The sequence below is a fragment of the Phalacrocorax carbo genome, chromosome Z (genome assembly GCF_963921805.1).
Source record: "Phalacrocorax carbo chromosome Z, bPhaCar2.1, whole genome shotgun sequence".
NCBI classification, from domain to species: Eukaryota; Metazoa; Chordata; class Aves; order Suliformes; family Phalacrocoracidae; genus Phalacrocorax; species Phalacrocorax carbo.
Genome location: NC_087548.1, coordinates 37,571,343 through 37,591,727, shown reverse-complemented (window position 1 = coordinate 37,591,727; position 20,385 = coordinate 37,571,343). Strand labels below are relative to the sequence as shown.

The following is a 20,385-nucleotide window of genomic DNA, read 5'->3' as shown; positions in this document are numbered from 1 at the left end:
CAGCAGTGTTTCAGTGGAGGTATATGTGGAAGCCCTAGAACTAAATGGGTTTCAGATTGAAGGATGCAAATAGGATATTGAGCCTAGCCTGAGTACCACAGAAGGCATGGTTGGAAAGGCTGAGCAGAAGAGCAATGTTCTGTCAGTCCTTCTGTGCTGGTTTTGGGTTGGGAAAGCATTAATTCTCTTCACTGTAGCTGGTAAAGTGCTGATGGCACACTGATGCTTTAGCTGTTGTTAAGCAGTGGCTCAGTGTTGCTAAGTAGCGCCTATGGTAGTCAGGGACCTTTCCAGCTTCCCATGCTCTGCCATGTGGGTAGGCGGCTGGGAGGGGCAGGGCCACAGCCAAAACAGCTGACCCCAACTGGCCAATGGTATGTTCATTCCATACCATGTGATGCCATGACCAGTATATTAACTGGGGTAGTTGGCGTGCCGGGGATGTGGGCGGTGAATGGCTGCGTCACGTGCTGTTTGTTTTGGTTGTTCATTCCCCCTTCTCCCCAGGTTTTGTCCCTCTCTTGTTATTTTCCTTTTCATTGCATTATTGTTGTTGTTGTTATTATTGTTTTATTTTAATTATTAAACTGTTCTTATCTCAACCCACGAGCTTCTGATTCTCTCCCCCATCCCGCTGGCGGGGGAGTAAGCAAGCGGCTGTGTGGGGCTGAGTTGCTGGCTAAACCACAACACCATGGCACTATCCAAAGACCCTCTTCAGGATGGGGTGCCTTTCTTTGTGCTCACTTGGGATGTCTATCTCATGGAATTAAATGGTGCATAAGAGATTCATAGCCATAGTGTGTGGCCCTATCTGACAAATAATGCTTTGGCTTTCCAGGATGCTGAATGGGTTTTTAGGTAGGTGCACATCCTAGAACTTAATATATCTGGAGTTACATGTTACAGCAATTCAGTGTTGTGTATGACCACTCCTTAAAAATGTAGACTACAATTCAGAGACATTTTTATGTAAGAACTGCAGAAAACCACAGTTTAGATAATACTGTTGATTTTGCAGAATAATAGAATAGTTGAGGTTGGAAGGGACCTCTGGAGGTCATCTGTTCCAACCTCCATATTCAAGCAGGGATGTTTAAAGCCAGTTGCCCAGGACCATGTCAGATGGCTTTTGAATATCTTCAAGAATGGAGACCCCACAACCTCCCTAGCCAACCTGTGGCAGTGCTTGGTCATCCTCACAGGAAAAAAGTGTTTCCTGATATTCAGCGAGAACCTCTTGTCTCTGGTCCTGTCACTGGGCACCACTGAAAAGAGCCTGGCTCCATCTTCTTTACACTCTCCCTTCAGGTATTGTACACATTGATAACATCCACGCTGAGCCTTCTCTTCTCCAGTCTGAAGAGTCCCAGCTCTCTCAGCCTTTCCTCATATGAGAGATGTTTTAGTCCCTGTTCTTCTCAAGAGCTCCTAACAGCTCTTCTGTTCCCTGTTTGAAGGAAAGCTGTGTTTACTGATAAAGTAGACACCAGATGAAGTGATCTTAAGCCATTGGTAGGGATATCTTATGGTTGACTTGGTTTAAAAAAAATTCATTTCAGTCTATTAAGCAATAACTGCTAGTATGTGAACTAACATTTGATGTGAGCTCTTAAATACATTTTTTATGTGATACAGACTAGATTCTGTAAGGATTTATTTCTTTCCCTTGCTTGCAGAAAAGCTTATGCTGATTATTTTCAAAGAAACCTGCTTAACAGCTATGCACACAGTTAATATTCCAGAGAGAGATCTACCTGGGGTTTTTAATCTGTTTGGGCTGGGTGGGGGGAGTGTTGTGCTTTTTTTGTTTGTTTGTTTTCTTAAAGACTGACTTAGAAAATATGCAGATTTTCTGTCAACATGTGAAAATTATGTTCTCGACAGTGATGTTTGCTGGAACAGCAGATAGGTAGGCTGACATCATGGTTGATGATGATTAAAAAAAAAAATCCTGAGGTAGGTCTGGACCCTGGCTTGTATCAGAAAGGAAGTGAGTGGTAAGGACAATGGTTTAACCTGCAAGTATTGGGGCAATTGGGCTTGTTTTATGCCTTTCATTTGATAATTAGTGGCATGTTAATACATTCAGTGGGCATGTAAAATTGCTGAAATTTTCAACTGCATCTTTTCTTTCAGATAGTGAATCTTATAGAAGAAACTGGACACTTTCATATCACAAATACAACCTTTGACTTTGATCTTTGCTCACTGGACAAAACCACAGTCCGTAAACTACAGAGTTATCTGGAAACATCTGGAACCTCCTGAGGATTCAGCATCTGGATGCATCAAAAACTGTTCTTCAAATTGAACATTCAGAATGATGCAACTGAAATGGGGGAAAAAAACCAAAACAACTCTCTTCAGCTTTATTTTTCCTTAAAGCCAGTCATCATCTCTTGATAAGGGAGAGGATTAGTGACAAGACTCAGAGGACCACTCTTCTCAAGAAGAAAATGCTCTGGAAGAGTTTGCCTGGATAGCCTTGAAAAAACACACAAAAACAAACAAAAATTCTTGGTCTTAATGAATGTGTATGGTATCATGTATCTCTCTCTGTGGTGTTCCAGTCCACAAGATGAATGCATGTTCAACACACTGCCTTATTACATAACTGATCTATTTATTATTGCCTACATGTAATCTAAAGTCAACACATCATTAAATGACACTACCAGACATTGCAAGTAGTGGGGTCCCATGTGTGCTCTTTGATGCAGTGCTATCACAAGCCTAGTAACCTTACTCATGCTAAAATGCCCCATCTTCCTATCTTTCTCTAGTCAATTGAAACACTACAGTCTTGTTTCTACTTCTGCACTTCCAGGAAACAAGATACGAAGTTGGAGACCAAACAGCGGTCCTATATTTTGTTACGCATCTGCCACAGCAGATTAGACCACAGGTCCTTGGCTCTATCCATTTATTGATCTTGACCATGGTAGAAAATGCACCAAATAGGATCATATGACTTGCTATGTATCCTTAGTAAATGAGCCAGTAGGACTTTAATCAAAAAATGTTATGTATACTGTCCTGAATCCAGCATCTTTTGCAGTCTAGATTCTTACATCTGTTTTTATGTTATATAATTAAATGTATATGAGTAAAGGTGTTCTGCAGGATCATCATAAAAGAAGAAATACTGGTCCTGTCTTCTAATGATATGTTGTAGAAAATTCTTAATTTAGAGCTATTTATTACTGTGAGTTTCAACACTCCTCTGCTGCCAGTGTGTGACTCACTTTTACCATAAAACCATTGGCATAACATTTTTGTTTGTTCCTATACTATATGGTCTGCTTAGTTTGTTTGGGAGTTTTGTTTCTTGTTTTGTTGGGTTGTTTTACAACTGCTGAATTAAAACCCTTTATTTGAAAAGAAAAAGTATGTTGTTATACAGTTACATGTTGGAATACATATATGATATATTGTATATATGTGTGTGTATACACATCTCTATGTGTATATGATTTTTATACTTTCCAGATTTTGGTATCTCTTCAGTAACCTGCTTGTGTTTCCAGGAGGATTTCTTGTCTATAAAAATGAGCATTCTTTCATACCATCTATTATTCCTTAAAATCCTTGTTTATGCATGATCAAATAAAAGGATGTGTATTCAGTTTCACATCAAAGCTCCATGCTTTCATATTGCTGATGGTTTCTTGATTAAATCATCACCCTTCTATTAGAAGTTCAAATCTCGCAGTGAAAAGAGGAAATAATTTTACAAATACTTCTGGATGCAAAGGTTTATTCAGGTTTACCAGCCTTAAATGTAGCTTGTTTCTGAACAGGCCAGTACATCATGTGTATGCTTATAAGCCACATGTAGTCTGTATGTGTAGAGCTGAACAGTAGTATCTGTATGACTTACCGTTTCAAGTGTGCAGTTTGTGCAGCACTGTAAAACTGAATTCCTGTTGGGGTTCTTTCTTATTCAGATGGTAAATCTTAATACTGTTTCTTTAAGTCCAAAGAAAATTTTACACTTTAATCTTTTGGAGAGGGCAGGATACGGATTGGGTTGGGGCACTTTTTTCTTATTTAAAATGTTCTTTGACCACCCTCTGCAGGAAGTCTTTTTCAGGCTTCCCAAGAATAAGTGTACTTTCTCAGTAATGTTATGACTCTTATTGATGATTGGCATGAAGCATACTTGAAGCGCTATGTTGTTCTTTTAAGTCCATGTCTTAATGTGCAATTGGGGATGCGGGGGGGAGGAGTGGGAGTGTAATTTTAAAGTTACTTTTGACATAAGGCAAGTGATGAAGGGGAGTGGGAAACTGTGCCTGTAAAGGGGATAAACTTCAATTTTTATTGATTATTTTATATGAAAATGTTTGGAAATGTAAAAGCAACCATGAAAACTCTTGGTCTACTGGTTTGTGTTCAGCTTCCTATCTTTTAGTTATACCAGATACGTATGGAATTTTGTCTTTTCTAACTAAGTTTTGTGGTAAAAACTAATTTCAGGAGGGGAAGAATCCCGTAATACTTCTAGTATGACTTTTGCACTGTTTTGCTAGAAGTGGTGGAATCAATCATTTTACCCTTAAAATACCAGATAAGCTTTGTTATACACTGAAAGAAAACAGCAAATAGGTGAATAAGCATTAAAAGGAAATTACAGCAATTACAGTGTTAAGTTAGTGCTGAACTTCATGCAAATTGTGGATCGTCCCTAAACTCCGAAATTTTCTAATTCAATGGGAGAGGGAAGAAAGTAGACTCTGGTTGTGTTTGTATGTGCATGTTGACTTTTTCACAAAATTCTTATAGAGTAAGAGTTACTAAGTATTGATCTAAATAAGAAAAAATAAAGTAGCTATTTTAATCTAATTTTGTATGCATAAACAAAATAAATCATTATTCACTTAATTTCAGACATTCATATTTTTCCTAAAGAAAAATGAGTAAGATACCCTTCCAAGATCAGTTAAAGTGTTTTGGCAGTAAATGTTTTGGAGTTTTACTTAACGTCAAGATGTTTAAAACAGAGTTATATGTGAAAACTTGGATTAATTCATTGAGGTGACCAGACGGAGGTTAGCAGTAAGTTGCAATATCTAAAAATTAATTTCAAGTGTGAGTCACTGTTACTAGTTCAGCAGTTGTATCCAATAGTAAGGACGTTTTTGTCTCACCACTAACTTTTCGCCTCAGAAAATGGATGTCCAATTGGGCAGACAAATTCTAGTATCTTTTTAGAAGTTTGAATTCACTGAGAAGCTTTACAAAAATTTCAATAGCATCTGGATTTGAAGGCCATCTTAGTCCACTCTTAGTCCAAGAGAAGGAGCAAGAAAGGAGGAAGGGGCATACACTGAAGTGAGGAGAATCTTCCAAGGTAAAACAAAATTCATGCTCTGTCTTCAGCCTTTGGACTGTAAGAAATGCTTGATCATTCCTCTGTCTTCTTCGCATTGGTTGGGTGTTCTTAGGTTAAGTCTCTGCTTTCAATTTCACAAGCAGAGTACACACAATACAGTGATGGTGAAGCCAGTATATTTCTGTTAAAGTTTGTTTTAGTCTGGGGGAAGGAAATTACAAGTTTGTGGGTTTTGCCTGACCTGTTGTCCTTCTTTCCCATTCTCACAGTGAAATAAAGTGTGTTCACAATCTAGTTTGGGTCCTTGGTCCTTACTTGGTATATATCATATTGTTTTCTTAGAAACTATACTAGTGCTTTGGGGTCTTTTGAACAACCCATGGATTTTAAGCCCGTTACTTAGTTTGCAAAATTTATGGGAAAGCTTTAGAATGGTCTGAAGACAAAACTGTCCTGCTCAGTTGTATGCATTATCTTACTCCAGACACTGCTGTGATGGTAGGATGATTGATTTGCTTCATACTGTCTTTGTTCATACACATCATGTCCCATCTTTTACCACTTGCAGTTTAAGAGCAAAAGGGTATCTTCTAGCAAACTCGTGTTTCAGTCTATAGAGGGACTTGGTATGTTTGTGTTTGCCCATTGGTCCATTGATTTGCAGAGTTTGCTGTAGTGCGATGCACTGAAATTGAGACTTGCAGTGAAAATTTTGTCAGACTTTCAGCCATAGCAGGAGCTAGCAGGAACTGCAAAAATAAGCAGCGCAAAACATGTTCCAAAGTTTAACAAGTGCAAGGCATGTGTTCTTATGAACCTCAATAGTTTTCTTAATTTTTAAGCACTGTACAATAGAATGTAGTATACACCAAGAAGCTATTCTGTGTACTGTATCAAGGAGCTTTACTGTTGGTCATAAAAGGTTATGAACAGCTGAATGGAACTAAAACTCATATCTGCAGTGCTTTTGTGTGTGCTTGGGAGTTAATCAGTGCATTAACACAGCTAAACCAATGACATTTACAAGGCTGGCTTTGTGTCTGAGTGAGCAGATAAAATAACATCAAAACACAACCACATCAGGCCTTGCATTTATTTGAGTAGCGAGAAATGCCACTGTGACTAGAGAGGAAATAAAAGTATTACCACAGTGAGAACAATACCCAGGGTGGGGGAACTAAAACAAAAAAAAAGTGTAAAGGAGAGATCCCTTGGTAGCTGGATGTGCTTCATTACACTAACATGGAGAATACAGTTTGCTGGTCAGCAGTTCCATTTGCTGTAAGCTCGAGTGACTGCAGAGTGGCAGCTTCTTTGGCTCACTGCTGTAATAATTGTGTTGTTGCTGACTTGATGAGAGAGATGTATTGCAGCATCATACAAAAATCTAAGCTGTCTTTTGGTTTGATGTGCTAATGTACGTTTAACATCTGTTTGAATATTGCACCTTATTTATTCTATGTTTTACCTCAGCCAGATTGATGCTACTACAAAGAGATAATCTTGCTTTTTTCATTCTTTGTTTACTTTTAATTTCTCCAGTCTGGAAATTTGTGCAAAGTCTGTGAATATAGCAGAAATGTATTTCCATCATCATTCAGTATAATTCTGACTAGAAGTAGCCCTTTCCTGAGTGTTACACCAAATGGGTCACGCATTTTCCTATGTTGCTTCAGAGAACTGATGCTATAAGCTGGAATTTCCATTAGTAAAGTTTACCCTTCTCATCACAGTGAGGAGTAAATTATTACCTTTTATCATTGCTCACAGGGAGACCGAACTCAAGGTCTAGGTCCTGTTAGGAAATAGTAGTTTTGTGAAGCTGGCAGTTAACATCTTTTTAGTGAGACTTAGAAATAAAGCCTATCACTTTAGCAGAGAAAAAATAAGCTAAAAATATTTTCACTCCAATAATGGTGTTTTTTTCCAGCAGTTATATTCCTCTTTCAAATCCTTAAGTGTCTAATGGCCAATAGAGAGGCTACATACAAACCATTAATGAATCAAAAGTATTGAAAAGGTAAAACAAATAAGTTGTATTAAAAGCCTGGCTGCACAAGTAATAACAACATAATGCTGATATTGCTTTCAGGGCAGGGCAGGCATTCCTAGCACATGTGGTTTGTGTATCCACGTCTGAGTGGGTGGTCTAGAAAACAGTGCAAAATGCCACAGGAAGCTTAGTGCAGAGGACATATTCAGGACAGGCTCAGCCGGTACCACCCAGGCTATCCAAGACAAAGCCATTTTCCTTCAGCTTTCATGAGCAGCAGATTTTTCACTTTGCCTATTCATCTAAATTTTTTTTTCCAACTACATTAGTCCCCACTTGGAAGTTTCATGCTTGATAGGGATCTGGTTAGCTTTGGGGTGGGGTTATTTTGATGTGGTTGTTACTTTCTTTGGTCAGGACATGAGAATATAGAATTGGAACATGGTAGTGACGTTTTATTATTATTTCTATTTTCTACTTCTGTCCAACAAATATAAGCCTCTGAAATGTTTTCCCTCAAAAATTCTCTTACATGTGGGAAGAAGTTAATGCTGCTTTCATTAGCATCACTTTTTGTTAGCACAGTGTATAATAAGAGGATGCATTAAGATGAAGCTTCTGTGAAAGCGTACACATCTAAGATCAGGATGTGTCTTGATGGAGTGTTTGATGGTCTGTTGACCACTGCACACAGGGTGGCCTAGTAATGTTATTTTGATTGTTATAGAAATGTGTGAACAAGACTATCTCAGCCTGTGTAGCAAGTGAAGTAAGTGATTAAGGTACTCAATGAGTTTTTGATTGTCTCTTGCCTAAGCTCCCTTGGACATCTGCACACCACCTATGTAAAGAATTAATTTTTATGAGTGTCTACTGAGATATTTCTGTGCTGAACAGCCCATTCTCTTTGCATTATCACAGTTATGAGAGAAGGGTGACTAGAACAGGCATTTGCTACTGTCTTGCAGCTGTGGAACAGAATTCTGCAGTGCCTTGATTTAACCTGAATTATGTTCAGGATTAACCACGATGTTGGTTGCTCAGATAAATTTTCTTTGTCCTTTACTATTTTGCAGTTACAGACTTTTTTTTGAGAGAGTGTTGTTCTCTCTCAATCTATGCAGCGTCTTCCTTCCTGGTTGATGTTGTTAAAATAATTAACAATAAAACATCAGGACTCAAGCTGTTCCCTTGACAATGCGATGCATTAGACATCTGCTGAACCTTTGATAGCCTAAATCAACACTGTATCTACAGTTTCTTCTTCAAAAGGAGTCAAAGCAAGGAAAGCAAGGTTGATTCTGTTTCACAAAATTATTGAGGTTAGAAGGGTCCTCAAGAAATCAGCTGGTCCAACCCTGTGGTTTCTCCATGCAAGTACATTTGGGCTTTGCCAGACCCTTTGGGAAGCTCTTGGTATTTGGCCTTTCTCATGCACTGGGTGTCCAAGTAAACCAAAGCTGGTACAGATCTCCCTCTATTAGCAGTAAATGGAAATAATTCTAAAGGAGCCTTTTCAACAATTTAGATATACCACCTTACAGTCCAAATGCACTTGGTTGTGGTGTGGATTGTATACTAATGATAATGTTTCTTATATAATTATTAATGCACATACTGTATCATAGAATCATAGACTGGTTTGGGTTGGAAAGAACCTCAAAAGATTACGTAGCCCAAACCCCCTTCCATGGGCAGGGACATCTTTCACTAAATCAGGTTACTCAAAGCCCTGTCCAACCTGGCCTTGAACACTTCCAGGGATGGGGCATCCACAGCTTCTCTGGGCAACTTGTTCCGGTGCCTCATCACCCTCACAGGAGGGGTGTTCAAGCCCTCTGACCATTATCAGGGTCCTCCTCTCATAGTTTTGACTTTTGTGTTACGGTAACTTTGGATAAGGAATGAATCTGTGATGTCTAAAAGGGAAATGTAGGAAATAGGAGAAACTGACTGTTTCTTCTAGAGTTAATTAATAATCTATTTTGGTTAATAGGATTGAAGTAGTGATGTAAGACTTGTTGACTTTCCTGGAAAGCTCCTGAATGCTTTTTGTTTCACCAAGGCCTTTCTAATCCAAGACTGTAATCTGTCTAAAGTGGAGAAAAAGAGCGGGAGCATGTAGGTTAGCAGAAAAACAAAAAATGGAATATTTTAAATAGGAAGGGACCTGGGGAGGTCTCCAGTCCCAGCTGAGTGGCCCAGACCAGGCTGCTCAGGGCTTCACCCAGTCAGAGTGTGAAAAACCCCAAGGATGGAGACAACCTAACCTCCCTTGGCCTTAGCTCCACCACTGGGCTGTCCTCACAGAGAAAAGGCTTCTGCTTATCTCCAGCCTGAGCCTTCCATGTTTCAGCTTGTGCTGCTGCCTCTTGCCCTCCCACCCTGCACCACTGGGAAGAGCCCAGCTGCATCTCCTCCATCACCTCCTGTCAGTGCCTGGAATGCTGTTGAGTGTCCCCAAAGCTGTCCCTCCTCCCAGCTGAACCACCCCAGGTCCCACAGTCTCTCCTTGGAGGACCCCACCATCTTGGTCAGCTCCCATCAACTCCCACCAGTCTGTCAATGTTTTTCCTGCAGTTGAGACGGTATTCCTTATGTGGTCTGAGTGAGGGAAGAGGGGATGATCCCTCCCCGGGCTCTCAGGGCCACCTACTGCTCATGCCATCCAGGATGCTGCTGGCCCTCAGTTGCTGCCTGGGTAGATGCTGGTATCTGCTCAGCATGCTGCCTGGGCCCAGCCTGCATCACTGCCCAGGGCAGAGCTCAGCATTCGTCCTTGTTAAGTTTCACTTTCGTCCCCTTCCTCCCACCTGTCTAGGTCTTGCAGTCCTGTCCTCATGTATTTGACTACAGGTCCCCCAACTTGGTGTCATATGCAAAGCTGAGGCAGGTGCCCTCTACCTCTTCCTTCAGGTCGCTGATAAAGGTCTAAAGCAGGACAGATCCCAACAGAGGCTTTTGATGAATGCCACCCATGACTAGCTTCCAGACAGAACACAAACCATTAATCACAAGCCTTTAAGCCTGACCACCAAACTGCTTTTTTACTCATGTAGCTCTTGCCTCACCCAGACCATAATGTCTGAACCAGAATATGAAGATACCATGGGAGAATAGGTTGAAACCATTGCTAAAGTTGAGGTAAATGAAATCCACTGGTGTCCCTTTTATTCTTGGTAAATACATGCTATCCATTACCTGCCACCACCACCTTCATGTGCCTGGAACAGATTTTCAAGAGAACTCAATAAATTAATTTCCCAGGGGCTGAAAAGATGCTGACTTGTAGTTCAGCAGATCACCCTTCTTGCTCTTCCTAAAGATGGGTACCACATTTGCCTTTCTCTAGTCATTAGAAGATACTCCCTCAAGCTGCATGACCTGTCCAAGATGTTAGGGAGCAGCTGTGCTAAGGTGTCAGCCAGCTTGCTCAGCACCTTTGGATGAAGCCTTTCAGGTCCCATGGTCACATGGGGTCAGGATTTCTCAAGAGATGTTAGACTCAATCCTTATCCACTCCCAGCACCTCCTTTCTTCCTTGGGCCCTGTCCCTAGGCTCAGAGGCCTGGGAGACTCGTTCAGCAAAGACCAAGGTGAAGAAGGCACAGAGCATCCCACAGCCTTATCTGGGTGATTAAGAGTGGGACAGTTATCAGACCGTAAAACTTGAACATATGTCATCTAAGCTGGGGCTGCTGTGCAGTGCAGAGTAGGAAAAGCATCCATCATCTGGCCTGCGGGATTTCTTCTTTTGAATGGGGATGCCAGGAACCAGTTAAAAGGATTTTCTGGCTCTTCCTTCCAACAGCAGCACAAAGGGTCTGGAGGAGAGATGACGATGCATCCTTTATCTGGAGATAAATAGATAAATTCTCTGTAGAGTTTTTGTGCTGATTTTTTTTCCCACTCTCTCTCCAGGCAGATGCCAGAAAATTTTTGTTTTGTTTCAGAAACAACAGCAAGGAACACAGTGATATATGAACTTAAACTAATGAAGCAGATGTTAAGTTTGCTTAGCAATGAATGCTGTGTAAACATAAATGGTCAGAGAGGACTGTGTTCTTTGGACTTCTGCAGAAAGATCAAGGAGATATGAGAGGTGGTATGGAAAAACTCCTGGGCAATATTTTTTCTTATGCTAGGAAGTTCTCTCAGCAGCAAGAATCTTTGCTTTAGTGACTGCTTTTACCATAAAAGGTGAAATGTAATACTGGAGTCAAGCTATAGAAACACTTGGAAAAATCTAGGATGATGATACGCTAAGTAGAAAACTTAAAAGCCAAGGGAAGTATCTGTTTGGCTCCAGGAGATCTGGTGAATGCATTTTCATGTCCAACATCTCATTAGTGATCATTTACTTTGACCGTGTCCATAACATAATGCTGAATTTCTCCTTGTGAGTGTTCCCAACTGTGTAGCTAAACTGCAGCCTCATGTCTGAATGACATTTGGTTTTAATCTGAGAATGCTACATGACAGAAAATTGTCCCTGGTTCCCTGTCTCTAAAATCACTAACCTTTCCCTCGTTTTAAGTGTTCAGTTTGGGTATTTAAACTATGTACTTCTAGTTGCTTTAGCACCTAACTTTTATCCTCTGAACTGGAACCCACTTTTCCTTCACTACCTGCAGGGCAGCTTAAGCTGACTGCAGTTTAAGGTTCTAATTTAACTGTCTGTTCTGTGCTTAATCTAGACGCATGAAGTACAGAGTATGGATATGATTTCTTCTCCTTTTTTCAAGTGTGATATTTGTTCATCTTACCAAAGTAGTTTGTCAGGAATCATAGAATATATTGAGTTGGAAGGGACCTGTAAGAATCGAGTCCAACACCCTGGTCCTCATAGGACCACCTAACACTTAACCATATGACTAAGAGCATCGTCCAGATGCTCCTTAAACTCTGACAGGCTTGATACCATGACCACTTCCCTGGGGAGCCTGTTTCAGGGACCAATCATGTTCTTGGGGAAGAACCTTGTCCTAATGACCAGTCTGAACTTCCCGAGGCAGCTTCATGCTGTTTCCGTGTGTCTTATTACTGGTCACTAGAAAGAGGAGATCAGCATGGTCCAGAATGATCCAGAGGGTCTGAAAAGATACATTCAAATTTGACTTCAATGGAAGCCAGAACAAATATAAGCCATCTAGAAAGTATTCAGTAGTCACTGTATTTCAGAAATGACCAGTATAAAACATCTTGCCCTCAAGCACTGAGAACACAACTGAAATGTGTTCTAAATTAAGGAGTTATAAATATCTAATTTCCACTAAATGGGGAGGAGCAGACAATAGAAATGGAACCATTAGAAAATTGGTGAAACATTTACTACATGCTGTTCAAATATGAGGCTGAACAGAGAGAGTATAATAAATGGGTAATATACCCATCTGCAGTGTCAGTGCAGGGTGAAGGTTACAGGTACGTACATAACATGAAGAAGAAGTTGAAGAATATCAGGCATAGTTTTGTGGACACTTTCAAAATCCCAATAAAGGGACTTTAAATGTGAAACTACCACAGATTTTTCTGGTGTTCAAAAGCTGAAACACAGGTGCGGCCTGTACCCTAGGAAATTAAGTCAATATAGAAAACTGACTGTATTTTTTCACTTGGTGAATGATGGCTGAATGGAATACATTTCTGAGAAAAGCAAGTCAAGCAGTCATTTAATGAGATCAGGATATCCTGATTTGTTCCAGGGGAGGTGGAAGATGCCAAAGAAGGAGGGTGAAGTTCCAAAGTAAGTTTTGATTTGTTTCAGAAGGTTTAATGTATTTTTCTGTCCCTAAATTTTAGTATGCTCTTACCTCTGATTACCTTTTGCCCTGTTTCATGGCAGAACAATTGGTGTCTTTGTTTATCTGTTAGCAGAGATACTGACTCATTGTGTCCTACTTAATGTCTATTGGTAATCCCCCAGTTTATCTGTGGTGGGGTTTTTGCCTTTTTTCTTTTCCTTATCAAAACAGCAGGAACAAAAAAAAAAAGCACTCAGACCATTCTGCTTTGTATTTCAATGCCAAATGCTGAAACATGAGAGAGAAGTAATTTCTTTTTAACCAGTCTGACAAATTCTATATTAAATATTAGCTTTAAAAGCAGCAAAGTCAGGCCTTTCACTCTTTTTTCTGAGATGAAAGAAAACAACTAGGGGTTTTATACCTCACTGTTCTGCCATCTCTTGAAGTGCACAGGAATAACAACCATTTGAAGACTTTTGCCAAAAACAACACAGTAAAATTTTCCACGGTATATGGGTGACATTAGTGTCACTTTTCAAAAGGGTCCCACAGTCACTGAGGCTTTTAATCTGGTTTGTTTTTCATGTACATAAGTATTTTATATCATTGGAGTGGGTATTCTCCTGTATTGCCCAAATTGTATACCATAGTACGGCACCCATGTGCCTCCTGTTGAATACAAGTTGCCTAGTATGTAACAATATTGAACCATGAACTCTAACCTCAACAAAGCAACAAAAATACATCAGTAGGTCTCTATATATTTGATAGATAATCTTCACAACAGTCCCCAGCGAGATTTGATAACTGTGAAACTGAGGAGTAAAGTGGTCATCTAGAGTATGCCAATTTTATTTTTTACATATGATAGTAAAAGTATACAGAGAACTCATTCTATTTGCTACACTTTCTGTAGAGCCTACATACTGGATTTGCAATACTAGTCTGAAACCGTAATGCACCTGAAAATGTTTTGTCTGCTGCTTTTACCTGAAGGCTTGGGGTTGTTCTTATCTCACAAAACCCAACCACCATCCTTTGATTGCATAGAAATAAATCTTCCAGTCAAAATTTAGTGGTTGAACTAATGGTTAATAGTGTGGTCTCTTTATAGCATCTGAAACTTTCAAGAGAATTTGTTTCATCTCTAAATATAACTAACAAAAGACACGAGTTTTTATGGATCTGCAGAGAGCCACAGTAGATGAAATAGGTTTTGCAGGCAAGATGTTTACTTATCCTACAGCTTTAACTGAAACAGTTATTAAGTCACTTATTGTCATTCACTGTAAATCACTTTTTAAATACTTTAATGATCAAAGAATTGTTTACACAGCACTGTGAGTAGGCATAGCACTCCACAGGTGTCTGAACATCATGGAGAAGCCCAGGAGCAATTTCACTGCATTTGTTGTAGGCAATGTTCCAGTTTCAAAAGCACTATTGTAACCAGGGAAAGTCAGCAATGCCAACCTATTCAATCTCTATGCTGTGCTTTTGGAAACAAACAGATCAAGTGATTGAAACAGAATCAAATACTATTCTCTTTCAATGAGTCTACATTAGCTAGTCTCCATTAGCTCATTGTTCGTTGGCTAGACAGCCCTGGTCTGATTCCAGACAGTGCCATACCATCACAGAGCTTGGCCTGGAAGTGTGAATGCAAAAGTGCACTCACTCAAAAGGTCTGCGCGGTAAATGTTATCACATCTGAGATTGAAAGTTGAGGCTATTTGGTGCTCTTATCATGAAGAAATTCAGTTAATCTTTCCTGACATCTGTGGTGGGTTGACCTTGGCTGGACTCCAGGTGCCACCAAGCCACTTGGTCACTCCCCTCCTCAGCAGGACAGGAAGGTGGGGGAGAAAATGAGATGGGAAAATAACCTTGTGGGTCATTGTGAAGGCAGTTTGATAAAAGCAAAAGCAAAGACCATGCATGTGTGGGAGCAAAAGGAAAACAAAGATTTTATTCTCTACTTCCCATCAGCAGGCAATGCCTAGCCACTTCCTGGGAAGCAGGGCCTCAGTATATGTAGCAATTGCTCTGGAAGACAAATATCATAAATAACAAATGACACCCTTTCCTCCTTTTTCTCTCAGTTTTTATTGCTGAGTGGACATCATATGGTATAGAATATACCTTTGGTCAGTTCAGGTCAGCTATCTTGGCTATACCCCCTCCTAAGATCTTGCCAGCCTACTGGTGAGGGGGAGATGTTGGGGAGAGAGCCTTGATCCTGTGCAAGCACTGCTCAGCAGTAACCAAAACACTGGTGTGCTACCAACATCTTTCCAGCTACCATTACAAAGCACACCATTATAAGGGCCTCTGTGTGGAAAATTAACTCCATCTCAGCCAGACCTAATACACATCTTGTCACCCATCTGGGAAGGATTATCTCACATGTGATCAAAATAATCCAGTTTCTTTTGTATATGGGACCATAGGCCTATTCTCATGTCTCATAGCAAGTCCTCACCAAAGAGATCTGCCTAGGTTTTGAAGTGTGTGGGATCCATGGTGAGTGATGTCATCATGCAGTTGCTACAAACCTGTGCTATAGCAAAAAAATGGCTATCAAGGGAAGGTTCTGGGATTTTTTTCCCCTTTCCCTTATCATGGATCGTATACGTAGTCAACTTAGGTTAAACTTTTTTGGGGATTTTGAAACCTTAGGGATGTAACTACTCTATCGTTGCTAGCTGCTTGCCACCAGGTTACCAGTCCTGCTGAGCTCACAGTATGTTCTCATCTCACTGCAAGTTTGGCGAAGACACACAAATTTATGCACAGCATCACTGGGTGGGAAGGATTGTTGGAACATAATGCTGGTTGCACAAAGTGCTTCTTTCTGGCTGTCATCAGACTCTTGGTTTTTCAGTACTAGTTTTAGTATGGTAAAGTGGAAATATTCCTTTACATCACAGGGGACTTCTGAAGCTGGTTTTATTATTAATTTACAGTCAGTCAGTCCTTTCATTGCTTCTCAGTTAAATACAGTTCAGAGGTATTAGGTGTGCTGAAAAGGCTACATAACTTCTCAGATATGCCACCAACTCTGCAATAGGTGTTGGGCTAGCTGTTTTCATCCCATGATGCCCAGCCACTTATTGCAACTGCAAGTCTTCTGAGCACTTGTAGCTGCCTAGCATGACTGTTGCCTAAGACGCAGATAGTCTGAACTCCTAATTACCAACATAGGAATGTAGAAGGCGTGTGGTGCTGTAAAAAGTTGAGTACCTTTAAAGATTATATGTTGCCAACCTTAAAAGAAAATTCCTACTGAAATTCCCTAGGATATTGCAAGGTGAGGACTCAAGAAAAAGAGATTGAAAAAGTAGAGAAATTGTGAAAGTTGGAACCTGGAACATCTGTGTAAGCTCAAGCATTTATTTGTTTATGGCACTGCTGAAATATAAATACAAATCATCTGCTAATTATCTAAGGGATTGTTTTTGTGACTGTCTTCTACCCTCTCTTCTCCAGAAGCATGCACAGCATGTTTTCTAAGTTGGTGTGTGACTGAAAATGGGAAATGATAAGTATTTTTCAAAGTCTGCTCCTGGGTTGGAAGATATTTTGTGGATGCACATTGTGACAGGATGTTTACACCCATTCCTCTTCTGTGAAAATCAATAGCAGCATGATACATAGACACAATCCTTAAAGAAAACAAAGCTTTACAAACACAGCTTTAAAACTACTAAATATTGAGGTTGTTTTTTCCATCTGTGTTCTATCCAAAAGCACACAGTATCTCTGGTGCCAATTAATCTAATTAGTTGCTTCACTTATTTGGGCAATGTTTTCAAGTGCCACTACACTCTCTCAGGCATTGGTAAGCAACAGTTTCAGTAGTTTAAAAAAAGGAACAATTAAATCATATTTAAATGTCTTTGTGAGAGCTTATGTGTAAATGTGTATACCATTTATACAGATGCATGTGCAAACAAGAGTCTGTTACTGATTTAGACTATTAAGTAGTTTCAAGACTTGTCTTTCATTAAAATTTCTTTGAAACATTAATTACGTACTGGATTAAAAAAAGTTAAGAAAGTTCTTTCTTCTAGCGTGCACTTTTTTCTTTTTTTCTTTTTTTCAGTCTTGATTCCTTTTCCTTTGATTCTTTTCTTTACTGTTATATCTTGTTCCTGGTTCAAAGACTAGGATGGAAGCTGTCAAGGAGCAGGGTAATAGTTGAGGTGGAAGAGTGTGTGGCTTTCTAGGTCAGCTTGACATTTGCAGTGCTCCTTCAGCAGCAGTGGGCTGTGGACATAAAATGAACAGTGAAACTTTTATTTTCAGCTTACTGCTTTTCAAAACTGATGTTTAAGTACTTGACTACAGGAGACTGAAAATACTGTGTTGCAGTATCCCAGATAGAGAGTTTATAATGCCACTACTGTCTCTTGATACTGTTAATCAGACCTGAGTGCAGCCCTGAAAGTTGTTCAGACTTTGAAGAGACTTTGTCGTTGGATAGCTGCAGCCACCAGCCTGCTCTGTTTGTGTAGAGGTGCTTTGCCGTTCCAAAGAACTTCCAGTGTTGCATAACAGACCCCTGGCAACAGGTGTCCAAAGAGGTGCTTGAAGAACTAGTGTCACCTTCCTGTCCTGTGCCCTGGTGTCCTCAGGTCTGCAGCGCCAAACAGCAATCAGCTTACTTTGCTGTGTCTGACATTGTAATCCCATCTGTAATTTGACAAGTGCTGTCATGCTTCTCTCATTCTCCCTCCCCCTTTCACTACCTCTCTCACCACCCACAGGCTCTGTGTTTCCTCCATGCCATTACCTACATCTAACACTGAGCCAAAATTAATATCTGGATAAAAAAAGAAGGAAGACACCAGTTTTTAAAATCAGATTAGATGCAATTGTTTGGTAGGGGACGAAAGGTTTCTCCTAGGCTGCCGCTGTCTTTGGCGAGGATGTGGAAATTTACTAGTGGCTAATAATGATGACCCCGCTCTTTCAAAGAGCGATAAAATAAAATAGCAGTAGGAAACTAGGTGAGTGGTCAGTTGAGTGAAATTTGATTTTAAAAACAAATGATGCTTAAATATGCAGGGCATAAAAGAAAGTTGCCTCAGCTGATGATATTTTTTCATTGTCCTCAAGTTTTTTTTTTACCAGGCAATCTTTCTATGGCTATTGCATCAACACTGTGAGATATGGAGATGGATGTATGTTTGAAGTTAATAGCACAAAACACATTAATCTACTTGTAGGCAGTTTGAATAGTGTGAGCAATTCTATGCCAGCGAGTGTCTTATGTTTCTATATTATTCCCTTTAGAGAAAGTGAGAGTTCACAATCTTAGGCTTCCAAACATGGAATTAGATACCTAGAAGCCTACAGTTTGTTTGTGTTTCTCTTCAAACTAACGGAGCAATGTGGTTGCATTCAATTAAACCTTTTCTTCCAGCCTTTGCAATTTTTGAAGTGTCTTTGTTTTTTGATCTGCATGTAGCTGCATTTATGCTAATTAGATTCAGCCCTCCTCTGGTGTATAAATGCTAAAATAAGCAAAACAACCATTTGAATGGTGCCAGTTGCCGCTGCCCCATGGCAATTTTGAAAGCAAGATAGTGCTACAGTTTTTTGTTTGTATATATGTGTAAACATCCGTTATATTTTGCTTGGTTACACACTAATTTTCACCACAAAGTCTTAAAAATAATGAGGTGAAAGGATCTCCCATTTCTTGCTTAGAGGGGACTAGAAGGTTTAATATGTGAGACCACGGGGAATATATAATTATTATACCACTGCTCATTTTAACTGTTTAGGATACTGAAATCCTTGTCAGGCTGAGGTACTTATAGTGCAATGCCTTGTTTCTCACAGGAGCCAATGAAAATCCTTGAGAGGAAAGTAAAGAAAACTACACAGCTGGCAAATAAGGATTAACATGTTTTTATGTGAAGTCTGTTGTCGTATGAACCCCAGACTTTCTTTTTACTCTCTAGCCAAGGTGGTTGCTCTCAATCATTAACAATGCACGAATGGCTTGTTGATTAATATGGAGAGTGGAGAGTAAGACTAAAAGGAGGAAAAGAAGAGAAGGTGAGTCCGTATTTTCCTGTTGTATTTTGAGAATAAGATGGAGTGGATAAAATGAACAAGGAAAACTTTCCACCTACCTAGTTTCTGCTTTCCTTTACTGAAACAGCTCTGTGAAGACCAATGAAATACACAAAGCCCAGCAATGAAAAGTGGCTGTCACAGACTACTCTCATGTCCAGGAGCCAGTGGGCTCCCATCTCTGCCAAAGGACTGGCCGATCAGTTTGCATGGGCCAGGCTCTCACTCCTCCTTCGTGTAAAACCAAATTCCAAAATTCTTGGAATTAGATTAGATTCACCTGCACTGGGTTGTTAGCTATATTCAGCAGTTCAACATCTAGCTTCACATATATTATTTTCCCTGCTTTAAAGGCAAAGGAATCTCTTGCTGTGGATCAGAACACAAATAATTGGATAACATAGGCATCTGCACAATAAATAACATTGCTCAGATTTTGAATCCCCCTTGACTTATCCTAAGATACCTCATATTTAATGGAAATGGACGAGAAGATCACAGATAGCTGAACAGGTTTATTTCCCCAAAGAAATATAGAGTTGATTTACCATTTTGAAATATCACCTTTTTGGGGGGCTTTTTGTAGTAAAAACCCTTCAGGGGTGTGCTTATGTTCTTTGATTTATGAAAATTTTACACATCTAGTTCAGGAGGATGGAAGGAGATGGGGATCCTGAAGATACAATGTTAACCAAAGTCTGACTTCTAAAGATTATTTTTTTCAAAGTCAAGGAGCCATTGACACCAACATATGGGAATTGTGTGGCTTGAGTTTTAAATCCCATGTATTCAGAGACAATTTTTGTTTCACAGTAAGAAGCAAATGTTTCTATTGTTAGTGGCTAAAAGAGATAAAGACATGCTTCAGGGTGGCCTAGGAATCACATAAGTTAGCTATGGATACAGAGGTTGCAAGGCATGAGGGCAGAAGATTTTTCAAGGGGAACTAAACTTTCTATTGTCATTGGGAGTTTACACTACTAAATAAATATTAGGAGCATTTATGGATCTGGGTACCTGTAACAGGCAATGCAGAAGAGCATTGGTCAATCATCCAAAGAAAAGCTTAACTGGAGGCTGCAGCAGCTGATGCAATAGTGGCTTTGTCCTGTAGAAAGCCTGTCTCATGTCTGATGCAAGCTATGAATTGCAGTCCAAGTTTTTCCTGGGGCATTTCATTCATTCGTCTGGGAGTTCCCCACACTCAACCAGCTCTCACA

General features: G+C 39.9%; 1 protein-coding gene across 5 annotated transcripts in view; it reads left to right on the top strand.

Annotated features, from left to right (window-relative positions):
- Nucleotides 1-5,626, top strand: part of MLLT3 (MLLT3 super elongation complex subunit) — a 131,695-nt gene extending 126,069 nt beyond the window's left edge. For all 5 annotated transcript variants that reach the window (XM_064439632.1, XM_064439630.1, XM_064439629.1 and 2 more), the window contains one exon: nt 2,140-5,626. In XM_064439632.1, the coding sequence (XP_064295702.1) occupies nt 2,140-2,271 (132 nt within the window). In that variant the 3' untranslated portion in view covers nt 2,272-5,626. The remainder of the gene's footprint in view (nt 1-2,139) is intronic.
- Nucleotides 5,627-20,385: the final 14,759 nt, after the last annotated feature.